General features: G+C 46.8%; 1 protein-coding gene across 5 annotated transcripts in view; it reads left to right on the forward strand.

The window, feature by feature from the left end:
• LMTK2 (lemur tyrosine kinase 2) overlaps window positions 1-19848 on the forward strand; it is a 74993-nt gene that overhangs the window by 3605 nt on the left and 51540 nt on the right. Inside the window, exon 1 of one of the 5 annotated variants that reach the window (XM_044935563.2) lies at window positions 9656-13424. The exons of 3 other annotated variants lie outside the window; for them this stretch is intronic. Coding sequence is in view for 1 of the 2 variants with exons in the window: in XM_025275577.2 (XP_025131362.1) it covers window positions 19534-19552 (19 nt within the window). In the remaining variant the exon portion in view is untranslated. Of the gene's footprint in view, window positions 1-9655; window positions 13425-18654; window positions 19553-19848 lie in introns of those variants that run through there. One more of the 5 variants, XM_025275577.2, reaches the window with a different exon arrangement.

Genomic DNA, 19848 nt, shown 5'->3' on the forward strand with positions numbered 1-19848 from the left:
AAGGAAGTGCTCTTTAAAGTGTGAATTTTTGTTTGTTTTAACAGCTTCTGAGAAAAATTATTTTCAGCAGGTTTTTTGTGCAGATTCTTGTCAGTCTACATGACTGTGAGGCTTGAGATCTGATTTAGGCTGGAAACGCTGTTAATTGCTTTCAATTCGTGATACTTTGGGGTTAAATAAGTACTCTTATTTGCCTAGTAATAGGAAATAGGGCCAGCAACTTTATAGCATCAGCATTGAAGTTATCAAATCTCTGCAGTTTTGCTAACTGTTGATGCAGTTCTCTTGAAATTTAGAGTCCTTGGGCCCTCTGTATCTCCTGTGGGCGTAGAGATAGCAGCTGTATATCTAATAATAATAATAATAATAATAATAAACCACCCTGTAATGTAAATGTCACGTAGGGGATGCCCAGGGTTCTGAAATGGTTAAACAGACAAGTCCTCAAAAAAGTCCTTACAGGCAGGCATATAAAAAGAATCCAACTTTTCAGCCCGGTTGGGAGTAAAATTCATGCACCAATCATAGGAGGAGCAGGTCCTGCAGCCAGAACTTGGCCTTTGGAGTTGGTCTGGGTGTGAGACCTTCCTCTGCCACTTCAGTAGCTTTTAAGACCTTGGCCTGTCACTTGACCTCTCCGAGCTTCTTAGTACTCACTCAACTTTTTAAAAAGGGATAGTGATAATATTTACCTAAGGGGTTGCTATCACATGGTAGCCATGTTTGCTACAGGTCAGGCCCTTGACAGCGTAGATTTCTTTGTAGATTTGGTGGGTCATCATAGAGTTGACTAATGGTAGGTGCTGTTGTCAAAGAAGGAACTCAGCATGGGAGCCTCTTAAACATGGAGTGCCTGAAACTTACAGATGTTAAAAAAAAAGTCTTTGTTTCTCAAAATAACAAGTTGTGATGGGTGAAGATGAGATCCTTTAGAGAGAAATCTGGCTTACTGAAGTATGATCTATAGGCTGGTGTTGTTGCTTCTTGAAATTCACAGCCTTGGGGAATTATGCTAGAAATTTTTAAGATGATCTGGATCAGCGTGCTTTTATATAATAAACCTGTTTTTGAATGTCAAGATGACTAAAGCTCTTGGATGTGAACGACTGCTGGTTTTAACTTATTTAAAGGAACCGCGGGTGATCTAAGTTGGTTTGATCCCAAACAAAAATTGTACACTCGCAGAAAGCATCCGTGAAGGCAGCAGGTTCACCCGGGCTTTGCTCCGACCAGCCCAGGGCTGAGGTTTCCCCTTAGAAAATGTCATTCGGAGAGATGAATGTGACAGACTTGCTTTTTCTCTCTCACTCACTCACTCTTAAAATCATGTGTGTTTGCAGGCTTCTAGCGTTGCTTCACTCCAAAATTTTTATGTATTACTCAGACATGGGGAAAGGGATATTATAGAAAGGAGAAGCTGGACAAGCGTTCCTGGTAGAAAACAGACTACTGTATCTGAGGTGGTTTTTAGATTCAAATCTCTATTTTTCTGTGACTCCTCATATGAAGACACTGTAAGAACCCTGAGGAAATGCGATGAAATCTGTGTCGGGGCAAAATATTGGAGTGAAGTATTTTTAAATTGTAGCGAATGACTAATTTGGAACCATGCCTTGGCATTACAGTTATTTGCCACAGAGAGAACAGGCATATCAGAAAAATAACCTCAATCTTTCACAAGAAGGTTCTGTGCAGAGGTTAGCTCAGTGCAGAGATTGCGAATTTAATTTGACTTTATTGTGATTCAAGTGGGGAAACATGAGAACAGCTGATGCCAAACGTCTCAGGTGCCTGAACCCACAGCCCGGTGTGCGCCTTTCCTCCTCTGAAAGCCTCTGCCATTTCTTGGCTGCATAAGAGCGGTTTGCTCCCCTTCTGCCTCCCTGGGGCTTCAGCCGGCTGGTGGTAAACGTTCCATTTTGGTTTTGGCAGCTTGGCACATTTTCATTTTACTATATTACGTTTGTTTTAAAAGGTTGGAGTTACCATCAGATCAGACCCCTTGTGCTGGGGTGGGGCTGGGGTAGCCCCTGGCCTCCAGCCTACGGCCCCCGCTTGGGCAGCGTTGGGCAGGGAGGTCGTTGCAGCTGGGTTTCTGCTGCCCTGGCCTCCGCTCACCCTGCTTCATCGTGCTTTTTTTTTTTGGCTGCACCAAGAGGCCTGTGGGATCTTAGTTCCTTGGCCAGGAGTGGAACCTGGGCCCTCTGCAGTGGAAGGGGCAGTCTTAACCTCTGGACTGCCTGGGAATTCCCCTCAAGGCACTTTCTTACTAGCTAAATTGATCTGCTCAGTGTCTATAAAATATGCTGCTGCGATTCCCGTCTTCCAGTGCTTCACATTCTGTTCACAGGTGCTTGACTCTTCGCCATGTGTCTCTTAGGTGCTGTCATCTCTTTGTCTTTTCTTTTCTTTTAAACCTCTCAACAACCCCAGTTTCCCTGCTAAGACCTCTTTGCCCAGGCTTAGAGATTGCTGGACTTCCCTGGTGGCTCAGATGGTAAAGAATCCACTTATAATGCAAGAGACCCGGCTTTGATTCCCGGGTTGGGAAGATCCTCTGGAGAAGGGAATGGCAACCCATTGCAGTATTCTTGCCTGGAGAAGTCCTTGGACAGAGGAGTCTGGACGGCTACAATCCATGGGGTCACACAGAGTGGGACACGACTGAGCAACTAACACTTTAGTGTTTACCTCCCCCAATGAACCCCTAGAGTGTCCCCTTGTGGGGCAGGAGGTTCCAGGGGATGCAGGATGAAAACGTGGAAACTGGTTTTTTTTTGACATTGGAACTTTTAAATTTATTTTCATTTCATCCTTAATGTTGGCTTTCGTGAAGGTATAGAATACATTGGTACACAAATGCATTTGTATGATTTTGTAAACAAATTTACAAGAAATGGAAGAAATACAGAGAAAACTTACTGGTGAGCTGTGTCATCAAAAAAAGGTTTGGGTTTGTGGTACAAGCCTACCATGTGCATTTATCAAATACCGCCTTTGTAAATGAAATTATGTATTGGGGTGTAGTTGGCTTACAAAGTTGTGTTAGTTTCAGGTGTATAGCAAAGTGATTCAGTTACACGTATAGCTATTCCTTTTCAGATTTTTTTCCCATTTAGCTTATTACCGTATATTGAGTAGGGTTCCCTCTGCTCTGCAGTAGGTCCTTGTTCGTTATCTATTTTAAATATGTGTGAATGTGTTAATCCCAAATTCCTAATTTATCTCTCCCCCCCGCCTTTCCGTGGTGGCCCAAATGGTAAAGAATGCCTGCAATGCAAGAGACCAGAGTTTGATCCCTGGTTCAGGAAGATCGCCCGGAGAAGGAAATGGCAACCCACTCCAGTCTCTTTGCCACAAGAATTCCATGGACAGAGGAGCCTGGCCAGGCTACAGACCATGAGGTCACAAAGAGTCAGACACGACTTTTCCTACCACCTGTTCTACGTCCTGTCTCTTCACCGGGATTGCAAGCCTCAGTATTGCTCGTGATTGCATGGTATCCCACGTTTAGTTGAAGTTTGTGGGTGATGCTGAAGTTTGATGAAGGTGGTGCTGGAGAACTGAGTTTCCCAGACCAGTACTCAAGTGTCCATGTGTTAAGACGAGAGGGTGTCAGCTTAGAGCCTCTCATTCTCTTAACTTTACCTTCAGCCAGCCCCGTCCCTCACCCGGAAGGAGGCCATTTATAGTTGTTTTATTTTTAGTTGTAAATTTTTGTCTTTTAGAACAATTCTAGATTTACAGGAAAGTTGCAAAGATGGTACAAAGAGTCCCTGTGTATCCTTTGTCCAGTTTTCCCTTTTGACATTTGTAACAACCAGGAGCTGGTTCTAATGCATTATTATTAACCAGCGCCCAGACTCTATCAGGTTTCTTTCCTGATTCCCTGACATCCTTTTTCTTGTTTCGGGATCCCCCGTGTGTCTGGTCATCACATCTCCTTGGGCCCCTCCAGTCTGCTCCCTGTGTTTGGTGATCTTGACACCGTGCGGAGTACTGGTCGGGTGTTTTGTAGCATTATCCCCCCAGCTGGTGTGTGTTGATGTTTTTCTCAGGATGAGGCTGGGCTGCTGTGTTTGTGTGGGAGGGAGCCCGCAGAGTGACAGTGCCGTTCCCATCACGTCATGTCAAGGGTATGTGCTCTCACGACGATGGGCCCTGGCCCCTTGGCTGAGGTGCTGTTTGTCGGCTGCCGCCTCTGCCAGTCACACATGCCCTTCTCTGTACCGCACGTGTGCCCGGCCCCCGCAAGCAACTCACCACCTCCTTGAGGGAGAAGCATCTATGGAAGTTACTCAGGATTCTGTGTAGCAGATTTAACTGTTCTTCCCTGTGTATTTCCTTGTTCAATTATTTATATCAGTATGCACATGAGGATATTGATTTTTACACTTTGGGTTATAATTCAATACTGTTATTTATTTTGCTGCTTAAATGGGCCATTGGGAGCGCTTTCAGTTGGCTCCTATGTCCTGCAGACACACATCCATCTTTTTTTCCCAAGCACTTCCTTGTTCTCCGGCCCTGTGAGAAACTGTGGCTCCCCTGCTCCGGTCCACGTCTCCAGGGCTTCCTTTTATTAGAAACTGGGGTCTGGGCCCCGGATTTGCCCACTGCTACTGCTTATAACAGGTTTTGATCCTCTGCTTCCTGTACCTAATGCCAGGTGCTGGGGAAAGAGAGCAAGCGAGGGATTTGGCGGGACCAAGGGCCTCTTAAGGAGGGGCGGCCCTGTGCGTGTTGGACCCTGTGCGTGTTGGACCCTGTCACTTGGCCACCTTTTAACTTTTTTTAACACCATCGTAAATACTGTACATCCCGTGCTTGTGGTATAATGGTACTGGCAAGAAGTTAGTTTTATTTTTAGAGCAAATATTATTGTTGGAAACTTTTATTTACTCTCTTCAAGAGCAGCCTCATCTAGAAGAAGATGAGGGAAACCTTTTAAGCTTAAGGCTACAGTTAGAATTACTTCAGGGAGTCTTAACAGCTTTGGAAATTGTTGAACTGGATTATAGGCAACACCTTTAATTGGTGAAAGTTCAGATGAAATGTCCAGTGGCAAGTCACTTGAAGAGCACAGAGGGCTGGAGCCTTGCTTTGATCTTTTTACAGAGCTTTTGGCTTCTTTTCATTTCTTTATTAAACATTTCAAACATAACACAGAAGTAGAATAAAGAATATAACGAACCATCATGTGCCTGTCACCCTGCAGAGCAGCTTTAAATTTATAATGTTGTTCACTTGTGCCTTTTTCACCTGCCTGGCGGCCCCCATTGGTTTGATATCGGCCATGGTATCAGTTCAGCTGAAAATGTTTCAGGAAAAAATAAAGCTGTTTTTATAAAACAGAATCACTTATGTGAAGATCAGCTGGGTGCTTGTAGAAATGCAGATTTGGGGGCCCCCAAATGCACCAGCTGAATTGGAATTCTGGAGGTTGGCCCAGAAATCTGCATTTGTAATACTTCTGTGGTGATTTCTCTAGCCACAGAACACGAAATGCTTGATCGTGCTGCACGTGCTTTCCGTCGTTCAGTCGTGTCCGGCTCGCTGTGACCTCCTGAACTGTAGCCCGCCAGGCTCCTCCTCTGTGCGTGGGGCTCCCCAGGCAAGAACAGTGGAGTGGATTGCCATTCCTTCCTCTAGGGTATCTTCCCGACCCAGGGATTGAACCCACGTCTCCTGTGTGTCCTGCCTTGGCAGGCAGGTTCTTTCTCACTGAGCCACCTGGGAAGCCTGTCTTCTACTAGAGGCGAGATAGTATCAGTTATTTAATAGGAACCTGTTAACTTGGGGAGCTTGTGAGACTCAAGGAAGGAAGAACAATTTAAAATTAAAAAATTAATGTCAACACTCAAGATCTGAAGAGATCTCTGCTCCTGATCACCGTACATGAATATTGTTCTGAAGAATCTTCCTGTGAGAAGTTATGTGTGCTATAACCACAAAGGAATGTAAAAACTTCAGGGCAGAACACACACCACCTACTACTCCAAAGGCCTTTTTTTTCTTTTCCCCTGTAATTTTAACCCTTTCTCTGGGAGGCGGTGTAAATAATAACCTCTTTACATTTTATAAATACTCTGCATAAGTAATCAGTAAAAGAGCTGTGAGCTGGTGGCCTGACAGTCAGCTGCCAGCGCTGTGAGCTGAGTGCATCGTGGTGCAGATGGGCCTGCCCCGGCCTGCCGGGTCTTAGCCCGCTGCAGCCCAGACCGGCAGGGAAACTCGGCTCGAGCAGGTGGAACTCAGGACGCTCCTGGCTCCCCGGGTGACGGGTGTGCACGCCGTGTGAGAGCCCCTGGTTCTCAACCTACAGGACAGCGGTGTGATAACCATGTTGTTAACACTTTACTATAAAAAAAGGTTAGTTTTTCTCAGCCGGATTCTTTTGGAATAGCTTCATATTTGTAGCCCATTTTATATTTTTCAACAGGTGACTTTTTTTTTCGGCTTGTTGATGTATTTTAATGTATTTGCTGTGAGTGTATTGATATGTATAAAATATGATGAGCTAAAGAAAGAAAACTCGCTCTCAGAATGCTTCAGTGTGACATCTGTGTAATGAGTTGGGTTTGATTAAGGACATCATAGACCCACACACTAGTACAGATAATTCTGGACTTTTTTTTTTTTTGCAACATGTATGCCTTACCTAGGAGAAAAGAATTTGATTTTAAGCATCTAGGCTAGTGATTTTTGAGAGAGAAGTTGCTCTTATCCAAAAGTGAAACCACTGTGATGTCAGTTTTAAAAACTCAGTTTTTTTTTTCCCCCTCTTGGAGGTCCATGTTCAAAGTCCATTCTGAAAATGTCTTTTTTTCCCTTTTTGCTACACTGAACAGGAGGCTTGCGTTAACGTGCTGTAATTGCAGCCTTTAATTATGGTGAGTGAATCTCTAAGCCATTCTGGACTTAGAAGCCAGAGGTGGATGAGTTTGCAGTTATTCTGCACATTTAAAATATCTCCTCTCACCAACCAGTAATTGTAAAATTCTGTAGCTTCAGCTTCTTACTGTAACACCGAAGGTTGTGATCTACTGGTTACCTCTCAGATTAGTCTCTGAATTTAAGTTTAAAGCATCTTTCACGCTGCAGATTCTTCCTCAGAACCCTCCATAAATTCAACCTGCGCTCCTTCCAGCAGGAGGAAAAAAACTCCTTTTTCCCAGGGCTGCCTGGCAGCGTGCCTCCTGGAGCGGTTCAGCGTCAGCAGCAAGTGTTACTTTCCAAGGATGCAGCCTGCCGGTTCCGGGCCCAGAACCCCCCGCGCCCTACCCCCCCACCCCGACTCTGACTTCAGACCGTTATTAGAGCTCAGCGCACCCGGACACTGATTGCTGGTGAGGCACTGAAAAATAACAAACTTAACGAAAATAGTGCCCTGAGAACACTCCGCCAGAGGCCTGCTGCCGGGGTACACGCTAGAAGTCTGTAATTCAACTTGGTTTGCTTTAAAAAAAAAAAAGAAATTAACTTCAATAAAAGATCTGATAACCAGTTTTCACCATTTTTCACTCACTGTTCAAGTGAGACACTTGGTGGACTCGTCCAGGTTTGGACTTATAAAATCTTTGTGTGAGAACTTTAGAGCAGAAAGGCCAGTTCTCGGGAGGGAGGTGGGGCCCAGGGAGGGGGAGCAGTCGGTTCAACGCCGTGGAGCCGTGGGAGCCCGACTTCATCGTGGGCTGAGGGGACCTGACGCCCGCCTGCCCAGTTCTCAGGCGCTCTGCCTCGTGCGCACAGGACACTTTGATTAGAGTGATGCACGTGCATGGCTGCTCCCGGTTATTTTTCCTCTGGATATTTATTTCTGTTTTTTTATCTGAAAGTCCTGGGTGAAATTCAGAGGTATCTATTGTTTAGTTGACCCTTGAAATAGTAAATATAATTCCTTATGAGTTAGGAGACTGACATGCTGACTTCCATAATAAGGCTCAGAAAAGCACATTCATCTTTTTTTTTTTTTTTAATTTTTGAGAACAACCACTGCTGCCTCTGAGTTGAGTTGCAGTGTTTAATTAAAGGCGATAAAAAATATTTCTGACTTGAAAGAAATCTAATCATAAACTTGTAAATACTCACTTGTGAACACGAAAAATACTTTAGGTGCTGTGATTAAATCAGTGCTGATGAGGCCTGGACCCTGTCAGGAATCTGCTGGAGGCTATGGATCCCAAGAAGAGTGCTGGTGAGCAGATGGCTTGTGCACACGTGGTGAAGCGTCTCAGGCAGGTGTCAGGAAATGTGCCTGGCGTCCTGGACACATGTTCCCCCGCTCTGTAAGACCAGCGCCTTGATGGGTGCCCTTGACCCTGTGTTTCCTCAGCTCTGCTTCCTCCCAAGACTCAGGCAGCTGCAGCAGCTTCTGGGTCCTGTCCTGGACCCTCTCCTGGTTTACTTATATTAGATGACTATTTAACGTGTAAGTTTTTCTGTATCATAGCTTTATTCTACTTTTGAATAACTTCGTTAGTATAAATTTTCAGTTTAGTCGCTCAGTCGTGTCCAACTCTTTGTGACCCCATGGACTGCAGCACACCAGGCCTCCCTGTCCATCACGAACTCCCAGAGTTTGCTCGAACTCATGTCCATTGAGTCAGTGATGCCATTCAACCATCTCATCCTCTGTCGTCCCCTTCTCCTCCTGCCCCCAATCTTTCCCAGCATCAGGGTCTTTTCAAATGAGTCAGCTCTTCGCATCAGGTGACCAAAGTATTGGAGTTTCAGCTTCAGCATCAGTCCTTCCAATGAATATTCAGGACTGATTTCCTTTAGGATAGACTGGTTGGATCTCCTTGCAGTCCAAGGGCCTCAGGAGTAGTTAAAAAAAAAAGTGCAAACCATTCTTTCAGTTCTTTTGCTACTGATCACCACGTTTCTTTCCAAGTCACTTTTTAAATGCCGTCCTCCTCTGCGTTCTGTGCAGCTTGTGCCCCGTGTCTCCATCTGTGTCCACAGCATCGTCATTCCTGTTTGACCCTGCTTCTTCATCCCATTCCTTAAATTTTGTCCCCCCGCCCCAGCGCCTCTGTTTTCTGTTCCGTTCCCCCGGTGCGCTCTGTTTGTATAAGTTAATGCACGTGGATGTTTGTAAAGTGAAAGTGTTCCAGAGCTTATGATAAAAATAGCCCGGTGAGCCCCTGTCCTGTCCTTCCTCATCCTTACTCTCTGCTCCCCCTCATCTTGCTGAAGAACTGTTCCTTGGTTTAAGTAGATACTGAGTTTCTACCGTGGAAGAAGAGAATGTATGTACCCATACACTCTTCCCCTTCTCAGCATCATTGTTTACACTTTTTGGTTAAATCAGCACTCAGCGTTCATATTTTTATGACTACAGATTATTCACAGCTGGCCCTATCGTGTTTCTGATGATTAAATTTCTCCGACATGTCTTGTGTTTCCTGGACGTTGTTGTCATTTCCTGAGTTTTTCATGCGTGTGTCATTCGTTCGTCCCGCCCTCCTCAGCAAGAGTTGAATCTCCGCTCAGCGGCTGTGCCCAGGCCAGGCCCAGGCGGGGGCTCTGCTGCCGGGCCCGGGGCACCTGATTTCCTGCGTGTGTGCCCTTGGTTCCGGAAAGTGGCAAGGCGATGCCTTGGCGTGAGTCTTTGCCGTTCGCCCCTCTCACCCAGACAGGTGCTCTGTGGGTCTCTTGAATGTGGAGAGAGGGTGTGGTTCCAGAAGAATCTCGTCACACATTTTAAAAGATCCCTTTTCTTTCTCTTCTGGGACTTCTCTTGGTTCAGTGCTGGGCTCCTTGGAGTCAGTCTTGACGCTCCTTTTTGTTCATGTTTCATCTCTTCCTGCTTCTCTGCGGCTGTCTTTGTTTTTTTCTATTACATTTTATTTCCAGGAGTTTTTCCTCCCCACCCCCTTCTAAATAGCATCTTCTCATGAGTGTAGTATCTTCTTTTATTTCTGAGGGTATTAATTATAGTTTTGTATAGTTTTTTTTTTGTTAAACCCATGTATCGTCTGCCTCCTTCAAGTCCCCTTTTTCTCTCTGGGTCCGTCACTTGCTTTGACCGTTTTTCAGGAGGGTTTTCTCAGACGTCAGGTCATCTTTGAGAGCCTGCCTGTGTTGAAGAGTGAGGGGCACTGATGGGAGGTCCTTCACGACCCTTCCCCTCACACTCTGTGTCGCCCCTGCCCCCACGTCCTAGGCATCCCCGCCCCATTGCCCCGGAATGAGGCGTGCCTCCCGCTCCCCACTCATCTGGGCATCACCCTGTGAGAGCTCTGTGACCTGGGAGAAGCAGCTCTGCCTCTCCAAGGCTCAGCTTCTTCTCTTTAGTGTGGGGCTTCAGATAGACCCCCCACCTCCCCCCCCGCCACAGAGGGTTGTTGTGGGGTTCGGTGAGATTAAAACAGTGCCTGGAACATAGTAAGCACTGCTAAGTGTTAGCTGTTTTCCTAACCACCTGGGGCCAAACCACCATCATCTCTCGTGTGAATTCCCTAATATGAGAATGTGTTCCCTGATTACTTGACAGTCTCCCCTGCTTTATTTTTCCACATGGCTCATCACCATCCCAGGTACTGGATGCTTTTTAATTTGCTGTGGTCCATCTCCCTGCAGGAGAGCAGAAGCCGCAAGCGCAGGGCTCCGTTCTTCCCACTTCCGTGCGTCTGAAACCTGCAGCTGTATCTGTCCTGCAGGAGATGCTTGGTGAACACTTGCTGAATGAGCCAACATCTTGGGGGTTGGGGTCGCTTCCTGATGGGTGAACTTCACAGTTAGGTGATGGAATAGCCGTTTCCACGAGAGAGATGCTGGCCCCAGGACTCCTCTGATTATCTGTAGGTCTCTTGTCTTGGGCTGGATGCCTAAGTGTCTGGAAACACCCAGTTGTATTGGGTTAAATTGTGATTAGGTTTGTTTTTCTGTATAATATAAAGACAAAAATCAGGGCATTATCAGGTAGGAGACCCTCGGTACTGTCCCCTTGATGCTCTGCAGAACCTTGTCCAGTGGTGTAAGCAGTTTCCGGCTTAGTTATGAAGGTAGTGCTTTATTATGGAGAATTTTGAACATTTATGAAAGTAGAAAAGTACAGTGAATTTTCTGTACCCCTGCCCCAGTCCATCCGTCCCTTTGGCCAGTCCAACAGCATCCAGACACCATCTGCTTCCGAAGAGAGAAGTTTTAAACACACTTTGCCTGGAAATGTGTTTTAATTATATTGGCAAGAGTTTTAAGTTAGACCTTAGGAATTCCTGTCAGAAAGGTTCTAAGACCATTCGCTTCATCAAGGTGTTGTAGGAAATTTTAGAGAAACAGGTGGGCATGTTTTTCTAGGACGTTAAGGGTCAGCCCTGCCTGGGAAGTAAGGAGCATCTAGGTCACCTCTCATTTCCTTTTTGGCCTTCTGTGCAGCAAGTGTTAGCTAAGTGTTGTGAACACAGTACTGCCATTGACTTGCCTGCACGATGCTGCAGGCTTCAGCGGGAAGTTGCATGGAAAGACCGAAGGTCCCTTCCCTCGACGTCAGTGGTGCACCGAAGGGGCCGGTTGTGAGGGACGAAGCCCTGGGACACTGGCCCTGCGTTTCTGCTTCTTGGACCAGTGCCGCCTGGTGGTGAGCTGGCGTCCCGGACCGCAGGGAGGTCCTGACTCAGTGTTACAAACATCCGACACCGTGGATGACTCCGCACGTCGGCTATGTTGTCAACCTAGTTAAGATTCTGGTTCATAAGTGTGGCTCCTGCCGCCGTTTTCCTGTGGTGTGGGGCCTCGGCGCCTGGCAGGCGGCGTCTAAACCTGGCGTTCCCTTGACCAAGCCATGCCACCGTGCTGCATCGCTCTTTTGCGGTAGCCTCCGTCCTCGTCAGTGCTTTTAAACTTGGAATGAAACGAGCCTCTGGTAACAGATTTTATTGGAAACGGCTGAGAGAAACAGCAGCTTCATCTGAAATGATCTCATTCCCAGGTACTCAAAGCGCACCACGTCTGCAGCTGAGCGAACGGGGCTGGGAGAGCCTCTGACCTTGGAGAGCACGCCACTGATGACCACACCGCGTGGTGTGTTCTTCTGGGCTGTTGATGTCCTGGCTTCTGGGTCTTTGTGGAACCTCTGATCCATCCACGTCATGTCAGCACGCTACTTGTTGTTCTGTGCGGTGGATATATTTAGTGCTGGGCTTCACTTTCCCTGCCTCATATTAGAGTTCATCGGAGACAGTCTAGAGTGTTGAATGTTATTATAAATAGGTGTATTGTTAGGTTGAGAGGCCAGGAAAACCTTTAGTGACTGAAGATTCCATGTACAGGAAACTGTTGATAGATAGGTCTATAATCTTGAGGCGTTAAATAAAAATGTGTGATCTGTTCTGGTGGTCTCCATATTTTTCCTCAAGTAGTATGAAGATAATTCATTCGACTCGTCTCCAGGGAGGAAAGCTACTTGTCAGGATGTTGGAAGAGGAAGATGGACTGGATGTCAGGACCGGTTTGGAAGACTGCCGGTCCTTCGCTTCCCCAAGTTCTGCCTGGTCAGTCCGGTGGGCACCAGCTTTAATTGTCAAGTGGACACCTGAGTGTCTCACGCGTGTCTCCTGAGGGTGAGGGTGAAGAGCAGAAGGGTGATGGGTGTGTGTGGCACTCACTCAGACGGCCGTTCAGTGCGTTCCCGTTTTCACACCACAGCTTCCTGGGAAGCCAGCAAGGAAGGGGAAGGCAGTGGATACTTGTCTCTGGTGCCGACAAGGAGGGGTCCCCTACCAGGGGGGACGGTGTTCCTAAATTAATCCATTTACCGTGTTAGGGGCCCAACTGAGCCCCCTCCAACTTGGAAAGGTGACTGTATCGGAGGACCCAGGCCTTTGAAGAAGTGACTGTGTTAGAAACGAGGCTGTTAGCTGCTAACCCAGTATGCCTGGGGTACTCACTCGAAGAGGAGGTTTGAAGTGAAGAGCCCTCGGACGCTCGCTCGGAGGAAGCAGCGAGCAGCCGGTCGCAGTCTGCAGGCCCCGGGGGAGGCCTTGGGAGGAGGCGGCCCCGCCGGCCTAGGGCTTGGGCTTCCAGCTTGCAGGGTGCGCAGCGGTCGCGGAAGCTGCCGGCCGTGGTGGTCCGTTACGGGGCCCGGGCAGGCTGCCGCCCCGCGTCAGACCCGCACAGAGCTGGCGTTGCGTCTGTGAAGGCGGCCGTTGCGGTTCCCGTTCCCAGTGTCGGAGGAGGCCCCGGGGGCTCCTTGTGTGCGGGGCCCTCCCCGCGTCCGGCGCCCATGCGGGAGAGGGGCCTCCGAGCCTCCTGCTGCCGCCGGTGGGACCGCTCTGGCGGCTTCACGGGAGAGGAGACCTGCGGAGAGCGGGGCGTGTGGGACAGATTCTCATCACAGAAGAACGTCGGTTCCGGGAAACGCAGCTTTTAAGACGTGGAAGAGTTTTGCGGCTAAACAGGCGTTGCAGAATGGACAGGTGAAGAGTGTGGGGAGCTGTGTGTGAGCTGAGGAGCCAGTGGGAAACTGGCGGGGGCGGGGGCGAGACCCCAGGCTGTGGATTGAGAGTGTGTGGTGATGGGAGAACCCTTGCTGAGCAAGAGCACAAGGAATGCTACTTTTTGGTCTTATTTGTTTGACCCCAAAAGTCTGAATTTATCCTGTTAACCGGTAGGTCTATGCTGGATTTTGGGGGAGGGGGAGAAGGTGAACTTGAAGGCTGAGGTGACAGAGGGTCGATCTGAAAGGACTGGGAGTGCCTTTGCTCCGGGTGGAGCCCTGGCCAGGGTCTAGAGGGCCGGGGACTCTGCACGGCTTATTAAGGAGCTTGGACTTTGGGCTGATGACCCAGGAAACCCTTCTGTTGAGACAGATGAGAACACAGAGCACCCCTGGCGTCCTCCCTGGAGGCGCCCTCTCTGGCCCCCTGGTGACCTCGTGTGACACTGTCCTGACCTGTTCTCGCTGATTTTGTTTTCATTTAAACATACGGCCTGCAGATGGGTTAAACCGAACACCTATCCCGAATTCATGCACCGAAGCCCTAACCTCTGATAACTCAGAGTGTGAACTGATTTGCAGACGGGGTCTTACAGAGGTGACGAGGTGCAGATGAGGTTGTGAGGAGGGCTGTGGTTCAGCATGAGCGTGTCCTTGTGCACAGGGGACATTTGGACACAGACAGAGACAGGCACCGGGGGAAGGCCGTGTGAAGATGCCGGGGAGCCGCAGGCCGCGTCCCACAGCCCGTGGAACCAGCCCTGCCCACCCTTCATCTGGGACTTGCAGCCTCCAGAACTGTCTATGCCAGTTCGTGCTCCGGGACAGTGTTTCCAGCAAACTAACACACGGATTGTAAATTGTTATAGCTACTTTTTGTCCCCCCTATTTAAGCTTTACTTAATAGATGTGAAGAAATTATTTAATAAATGAAAAACTTCAAACATACATAAGACCAGACAGGGGCTACAGTGAGTTCCCGTGTAGGCACCTTTCACCCAGCTTGAATCCGCTGGAGGCCAGCTTGCTTCATGCTACCCCCATCAGTTTCTCTACCCTCATACTACCTTGAAGCGAATTTCAGACATAGCTAAGTGGGTCACTATCTGTAAGAGGTTAAGACTGCTCTTAAAAACAGAAGCAGTGCCGCACTCTTCCCGGGAGAACTAAACCATGCTTCTCTCACGCGGCCACTTGTCAGTGCACAGATTTCCAGCTGTCTCAGTGTTGTCTTTTTTTTTTCTTACGGTTTTGAATCATGTTCAGATAACACCTGTACATTGTACTTTGTTGCTATGTCTTTCTTAAACTCTCTTCTAATTCCTTCTTCATCTTTCTTTCCTTGTAATACATCAGGTTTTTCTCTTTGAGTGTTTTTCGTAACCTGAGTTTTGCTGGTTATGTTCTTGTTACGGAATTCAATACATTCCACTGTTCTCTTTATTTCCTGTTAATTGGTATATAGACCTGGAGGCTTGGTCAGATACAAGTTTGATATTTTGTTACTATTGGGTTGTTTTGTTTGGGCAGTACTTCTGTAGTGGGTGATGGTGTGTTTCTCCATCTGGAGGCACATAATGTCAGATTGTCTTTTTGAATCATTGTTGTTCAGTTGCTAAGTTGTGTCCAGCTGTTTGCCATCATATGGACTGCAGCACACCAGGCTTCCATGTCCTTCTCGGTCTTCCTGGCTTCACTGTTTGTTCAGATTCACATTCATTGAGTCAATGATGCCATCCAACCATCTCATCCTCTGTCATCCCCTTTTCCTGCCCTCCATCTTTCCAGCATCAGGTCTTTTCCAGTGAGTCAGCTCTTCACATCAGGTGGCCAAAGTATTGGAGCTTCAGCATCAGTCCTTCAAATGAATAGTCAGGGTTGATTTCCTTTAGAATTGACTGGTTTGATCACCTTGCAGTCCAAGGGACTCTCAAGAGTCTCTCCAACACAATTCAAAAGCATTACTTTTTCGGCACTCAGCCTTCTTTATGGTCCAACTCTCACATCTGTACATGACTACTGGAAAAACCATAGCTTTGACTGTATGGACCTTTGTCAGCAAAGTGATGTCTCTGCTTTTTAATATGCTGTCTAGGTTTGTCATAGCTTTCTTTCTAAGGAGCAAGTGTCTTTTAATTTCATGGCTGCAGTCACCATCCACAGTGATTTTGGAACCCAAGAAAATAAAATCTGTCACAGCTTCCAGTTTTCCCCCTTCTGTTCGCCATGAAGTGATGGGACTGGATGCCATGATCTTAGTTTTTTGAATGTTGAGTTTCAAGCCAGCTTTTCGCTCTCCTCTTATTCACTCTCCGCATCAAGGGGCTCTTTTGCATTATTAGCTATTGATAGTGAATGTCCCATCATGCATAATGCTCCCTGGTGATTCAGACGGTAAAGAATCCACCTGCCAATGCAGGAGACATGGGTTCCATCCCTGGGTGGGGAATATCCCCTGGAGAAGGAAGTGGCAAGCCATTCCAGTATTCTTGCCTAGGAAACTGTGGACAGAGGAGGCTGGTGGGCTATAGTCCATGGGTTCGCAGCAAAAGAGTCAGACATTGATTTAGCGACTAAACAACAACAACCACGAAATACTATTCTTTTTGTTTTTTTTTTTTTTAAACAACTATTTAAGAATGTAAACACTATTTTTAGCTAGCAGGCCATACCAGAACTAACAGTGGGCAGCATTTTGAGCTATTGGTAGTGACCGGTAGTTTCCTGACCAAACTGACCATAGTTTCCTGATTCCTTTTCTAGGCTATATATACCTGTGACATAAAAGGAAATATCCATTTGGTCTTTGTCCCCTTTTCTGGCCCAGAGTTCCTAAACCCCTGGGCATTTCCTGACTGGGAGGAATGATAGCATCTGTTATTAATGACAAGCCCCTTCCACCACACCTGAATTTATGTTAATGAAGCGAATGTTCAGTTCAGTTCAGTCACTCAGTTGTGTCCAACTCTTGTGACCCCATGGACTGCAGTACGCCAGGCTTCCCTGTTCATCACCAACTCCTGCAGTTTGCTTAAACTTATGTCCATCGAGTCAGTGATACCATCCAACCATCTCATCCTCTGTCATCCCCTTTTCCTCCCGCCTTCAATCTTTCCCAGCATCAGGGTCTTTTCCAATCAGTCGGTTCTTCCCATCAGGTTGCCAGAGTATTGGCGTTTCAGCTTCAGCATCAATCCTTCCAATGAATATTCAGGACTGATTTCCTTTAGGATTGACCGGTTTGATCTCCTTGCAGTCTAAGGGACTCTCAAGTGTCTTCTCCAACACCACAGTTCCAAAGCATTAATTCTTCAGTGCTCAGCTTTCTTCATAGTCCAACTCTCACATCCACACATGACTACTGGAAAAACCATAGCTTTGACTAGATGGACCTTTGTTGGCAAAGCAGTAATCTCTGCTTTTTAATATGCTGTCTTGGTTGGTCGTAGCTTTTCTTCTAAGGAGCAAGCATCTTTTAATTTCATGGCTGCAGTCACCATCTGCAGTGATTTTGGAGCCCGAGAAAATAAAGTCTCTCACTGTTTCCATTGTTTCCCCATCTATTTGCCATGAAGTGATGGGACCAGATGCCATGATCTTCATTTTCTGAATGTTGAGTTTTAAGCCAACTTTTTCACTCTCGTCTTTCACTTTCATCAAGAGGCTCTTCAGTTCTTCTTCGCTTCCTGCCATAAGGGTGGTGTCATCTGCATATCTGAGGTTATTGATATTTCTCCCGGCAATCTTAATTCCAGCTTGTGAGAGTGTTGGAACGAATGTTGGCAGGTCCCTATGTAGCTTCAGGATAGGGACTGGTGGATAGAGGAACTGTATGATTAGAGAATTTGAAGCTTCAGTCTCACCCTTTATGACTTCAACCCCTGAGCAACCGAATAGTAAATAGGAGGCAGTTTTCTTTGTAAAAGCGTATCAGCTGGTAACCGAAGAGGGAGTGACAGAATGAGAAGGCCAGCACGTCGCAATCCCCTGTGGGTCTTGACACTGATCATCATTTCTTTTTTATCTGTGAACCTTGAAAAATTCTAATTTGAAAATGGATTCACAGGTGACTCTTCAGTTGATTATGCATATATTCAAGTTCTGATGGGGGTTCTAGGCAGGGCTTTATAATGGTGGAATTAATGATCGGGTGGCACACCTCCCTTACTCTGAGTCATTACTGAGAAATCGTGTTCCCCAAATTACCTGTCGTTAAAACAGATAATATGCACCTACCTCTTTGAGTCTCTCAAGTTTTCTAACTTATTAAATCAAGTGCTGGATAGATATCTATTAAAATGGTTTGGGAACTAAAATGAAAACTTACACCGGCTGTACCTTTGAGATGCTGTATGTTTTTGCATCGGAGTCTCGAGGAGGCGTACGAAGCACCCCAAACCTCTCATTATCCTTGTTCCCAGTTTGTAATCAGCCAGGCGGCCTCGATGTGCGGAGGAGACACACCTGTCATTATTGATGTTTTTCCTTAGGCAGTGATTGGTTGGACTTACACATTTCTGAACGCTTCAGCCTGAGAACGTCAAAGGAAAGCTGTCTTTCTTTACAGTTCTAACCTGCCTAACTGTCACAACCAGGAACCTTCCAGGGGCCTGGTTTGTAGTCTGACCTTGGGGGCCACAGGGGATTTCCTTGTAGTTCCTCATGTCTAGAATTTGCTTCCTCTCTGTGGTTTGTGCAAACCCAGCTCACCTTGCAGCCCACGGGAGGCTGGTTTGATTTCTTCATTTTATGCAAGTTCTTTTTTGTATGGAAGTTTTCTTTGTTGATATACAGAGCTTTTTTTCTCTCTTTTTAAATCACAATACTTTGGGTCAATCAAAAGAAAAATGCTGTCAACGAAATAGTTTTTAGAAGTGGTAAAACTGTGAAAATTTCTGCTTGAGGCTACCTAGTAAATTTTTCAGGTTATTGATTTAGAATCCTCTCAGTGGGCTGGCTGACACTGAGGTGAAGAAGACGTGTACATTGAAGAAATCTGAGTCCAGCAGAACAGAGGCCCCTGCAGGGTCTTTTTAAAAAAATTTTATTTATTTTTAATTAGAGGATAATTGCCTTACAATCTTGTGTTGGTTTCTGCCACGCGTCCGCATGAATCAGCCATAGGTATGTGTATGTCCCCTCCCTCTTGAACCTTCCTCCCACCTCCCACCCCATCCCACCCCTCTAGGTTGTCACAGAGTCCAGGGAGGGTTTGAGCGCCCTCTCTGCAGTGTCATAACAGAAATAAATACATTATCATGGACGGGCAAAACTCAGCATGACTAGTTATTTTTAACACGGGTATGACTTTTCATGCCTACCTGATGACTCAGAGGAGATAGTTTTATGAATCAGATCATTGAGCTGGCCCTCAGGCAGTTTTGATCAAATGTTATGATAGATGGTAATGATAAAAAGGATGAAAAGAGAGGGAAGAGTTGTTTACTGTTCACTCTGTGGAGTTTGGAGGGGAGCCCCAAAATTGTGAACTGCTCTAATTATAGTGAGAGGCTTCTGTCTGAAGCACTTAGGTTAGGCTGTTTTTGAATGTTAAAAACAATGAGACAGAACAATGTGATATTGAGCGAATTGGGGCGGAGGGGAGGGCTTGTGTCCAGCACCCTGGACCCAGTCTGGCCTGGCCACCTTCTCACCTTGTGTTCCTGGGCACATCGGTGTCCTTGTTTGGGACAGGAGCTGGTGTCCTGATGATCAAATGAAAATAGCACTTATCCTTTGTGATATCTCAGATGTGGCCAGTTATAACATTCCCTTATTTTTCTGCTGTTAAGAAAGAAGAAATGCTGCCAATGAAAACCGCTTCCTCTCAAGCGTAAAATCCCCCTGACATGTGGCGGTCTTAAACCGCAGCGGGCAAACCACGTCTTAAAGATCAGTGTGACACAGCGTATGTGCGAGCGCTTTGCTGCATAAGCCTCAGGAGTGGTCTTTGGCCCTTAGCGCACGAGTCAGGGGAGTGAGACGGTTCTGAGAGCCAGCACCAGCGGGCAGCACAGCCCAGGCTGGGCTCGGTTCCTGGAGGCCGGCCCTGCGCTCGGGCTTCTCGCTTAGCTCGCTTTCCCAGATGGATGTCAGTGTCCCTCGTGGGTGAGTTCTGTGGTCTTCTTTGTTCCCGTGTGGGTTTCCCTCTGTGTTCAGTCTTGCTGGTCTAGAGCTTGCAGCTTCTAGACAACCCTTGGTTAACCGTGTTGTTTTTAGGAAGGAAGGCTGCAGTGGATTCCGAACCCCCAAACACAGCAGGTTTCACAGAGCTCTGTCTCAAATACACCTTTTGTTGTTGGAAAAGAATTTAGTCCCGCATTGATGTACAGGCCTCTTTGCTCTTCAGTAAAGTCATGTTATGTTTGAGAATGTGTTTTACTCACATAGGAGTGTGCGCGATG

Source organism: Bubalus bubalis, chromosome 24 (assembly GCF_019923935.1).
Source record: "Bubalus bubalis isolate 160015118507 breed Murrah chromosome 24, NDDB_SH_1, whole genome shotgun sequence".
NCBI classification, from domain to species: Eukaryota; Metazoa; Chordata; class Mammalia; order Artiodactyla; family Bovidae; genus Bubalus; species Bubalus bubalis.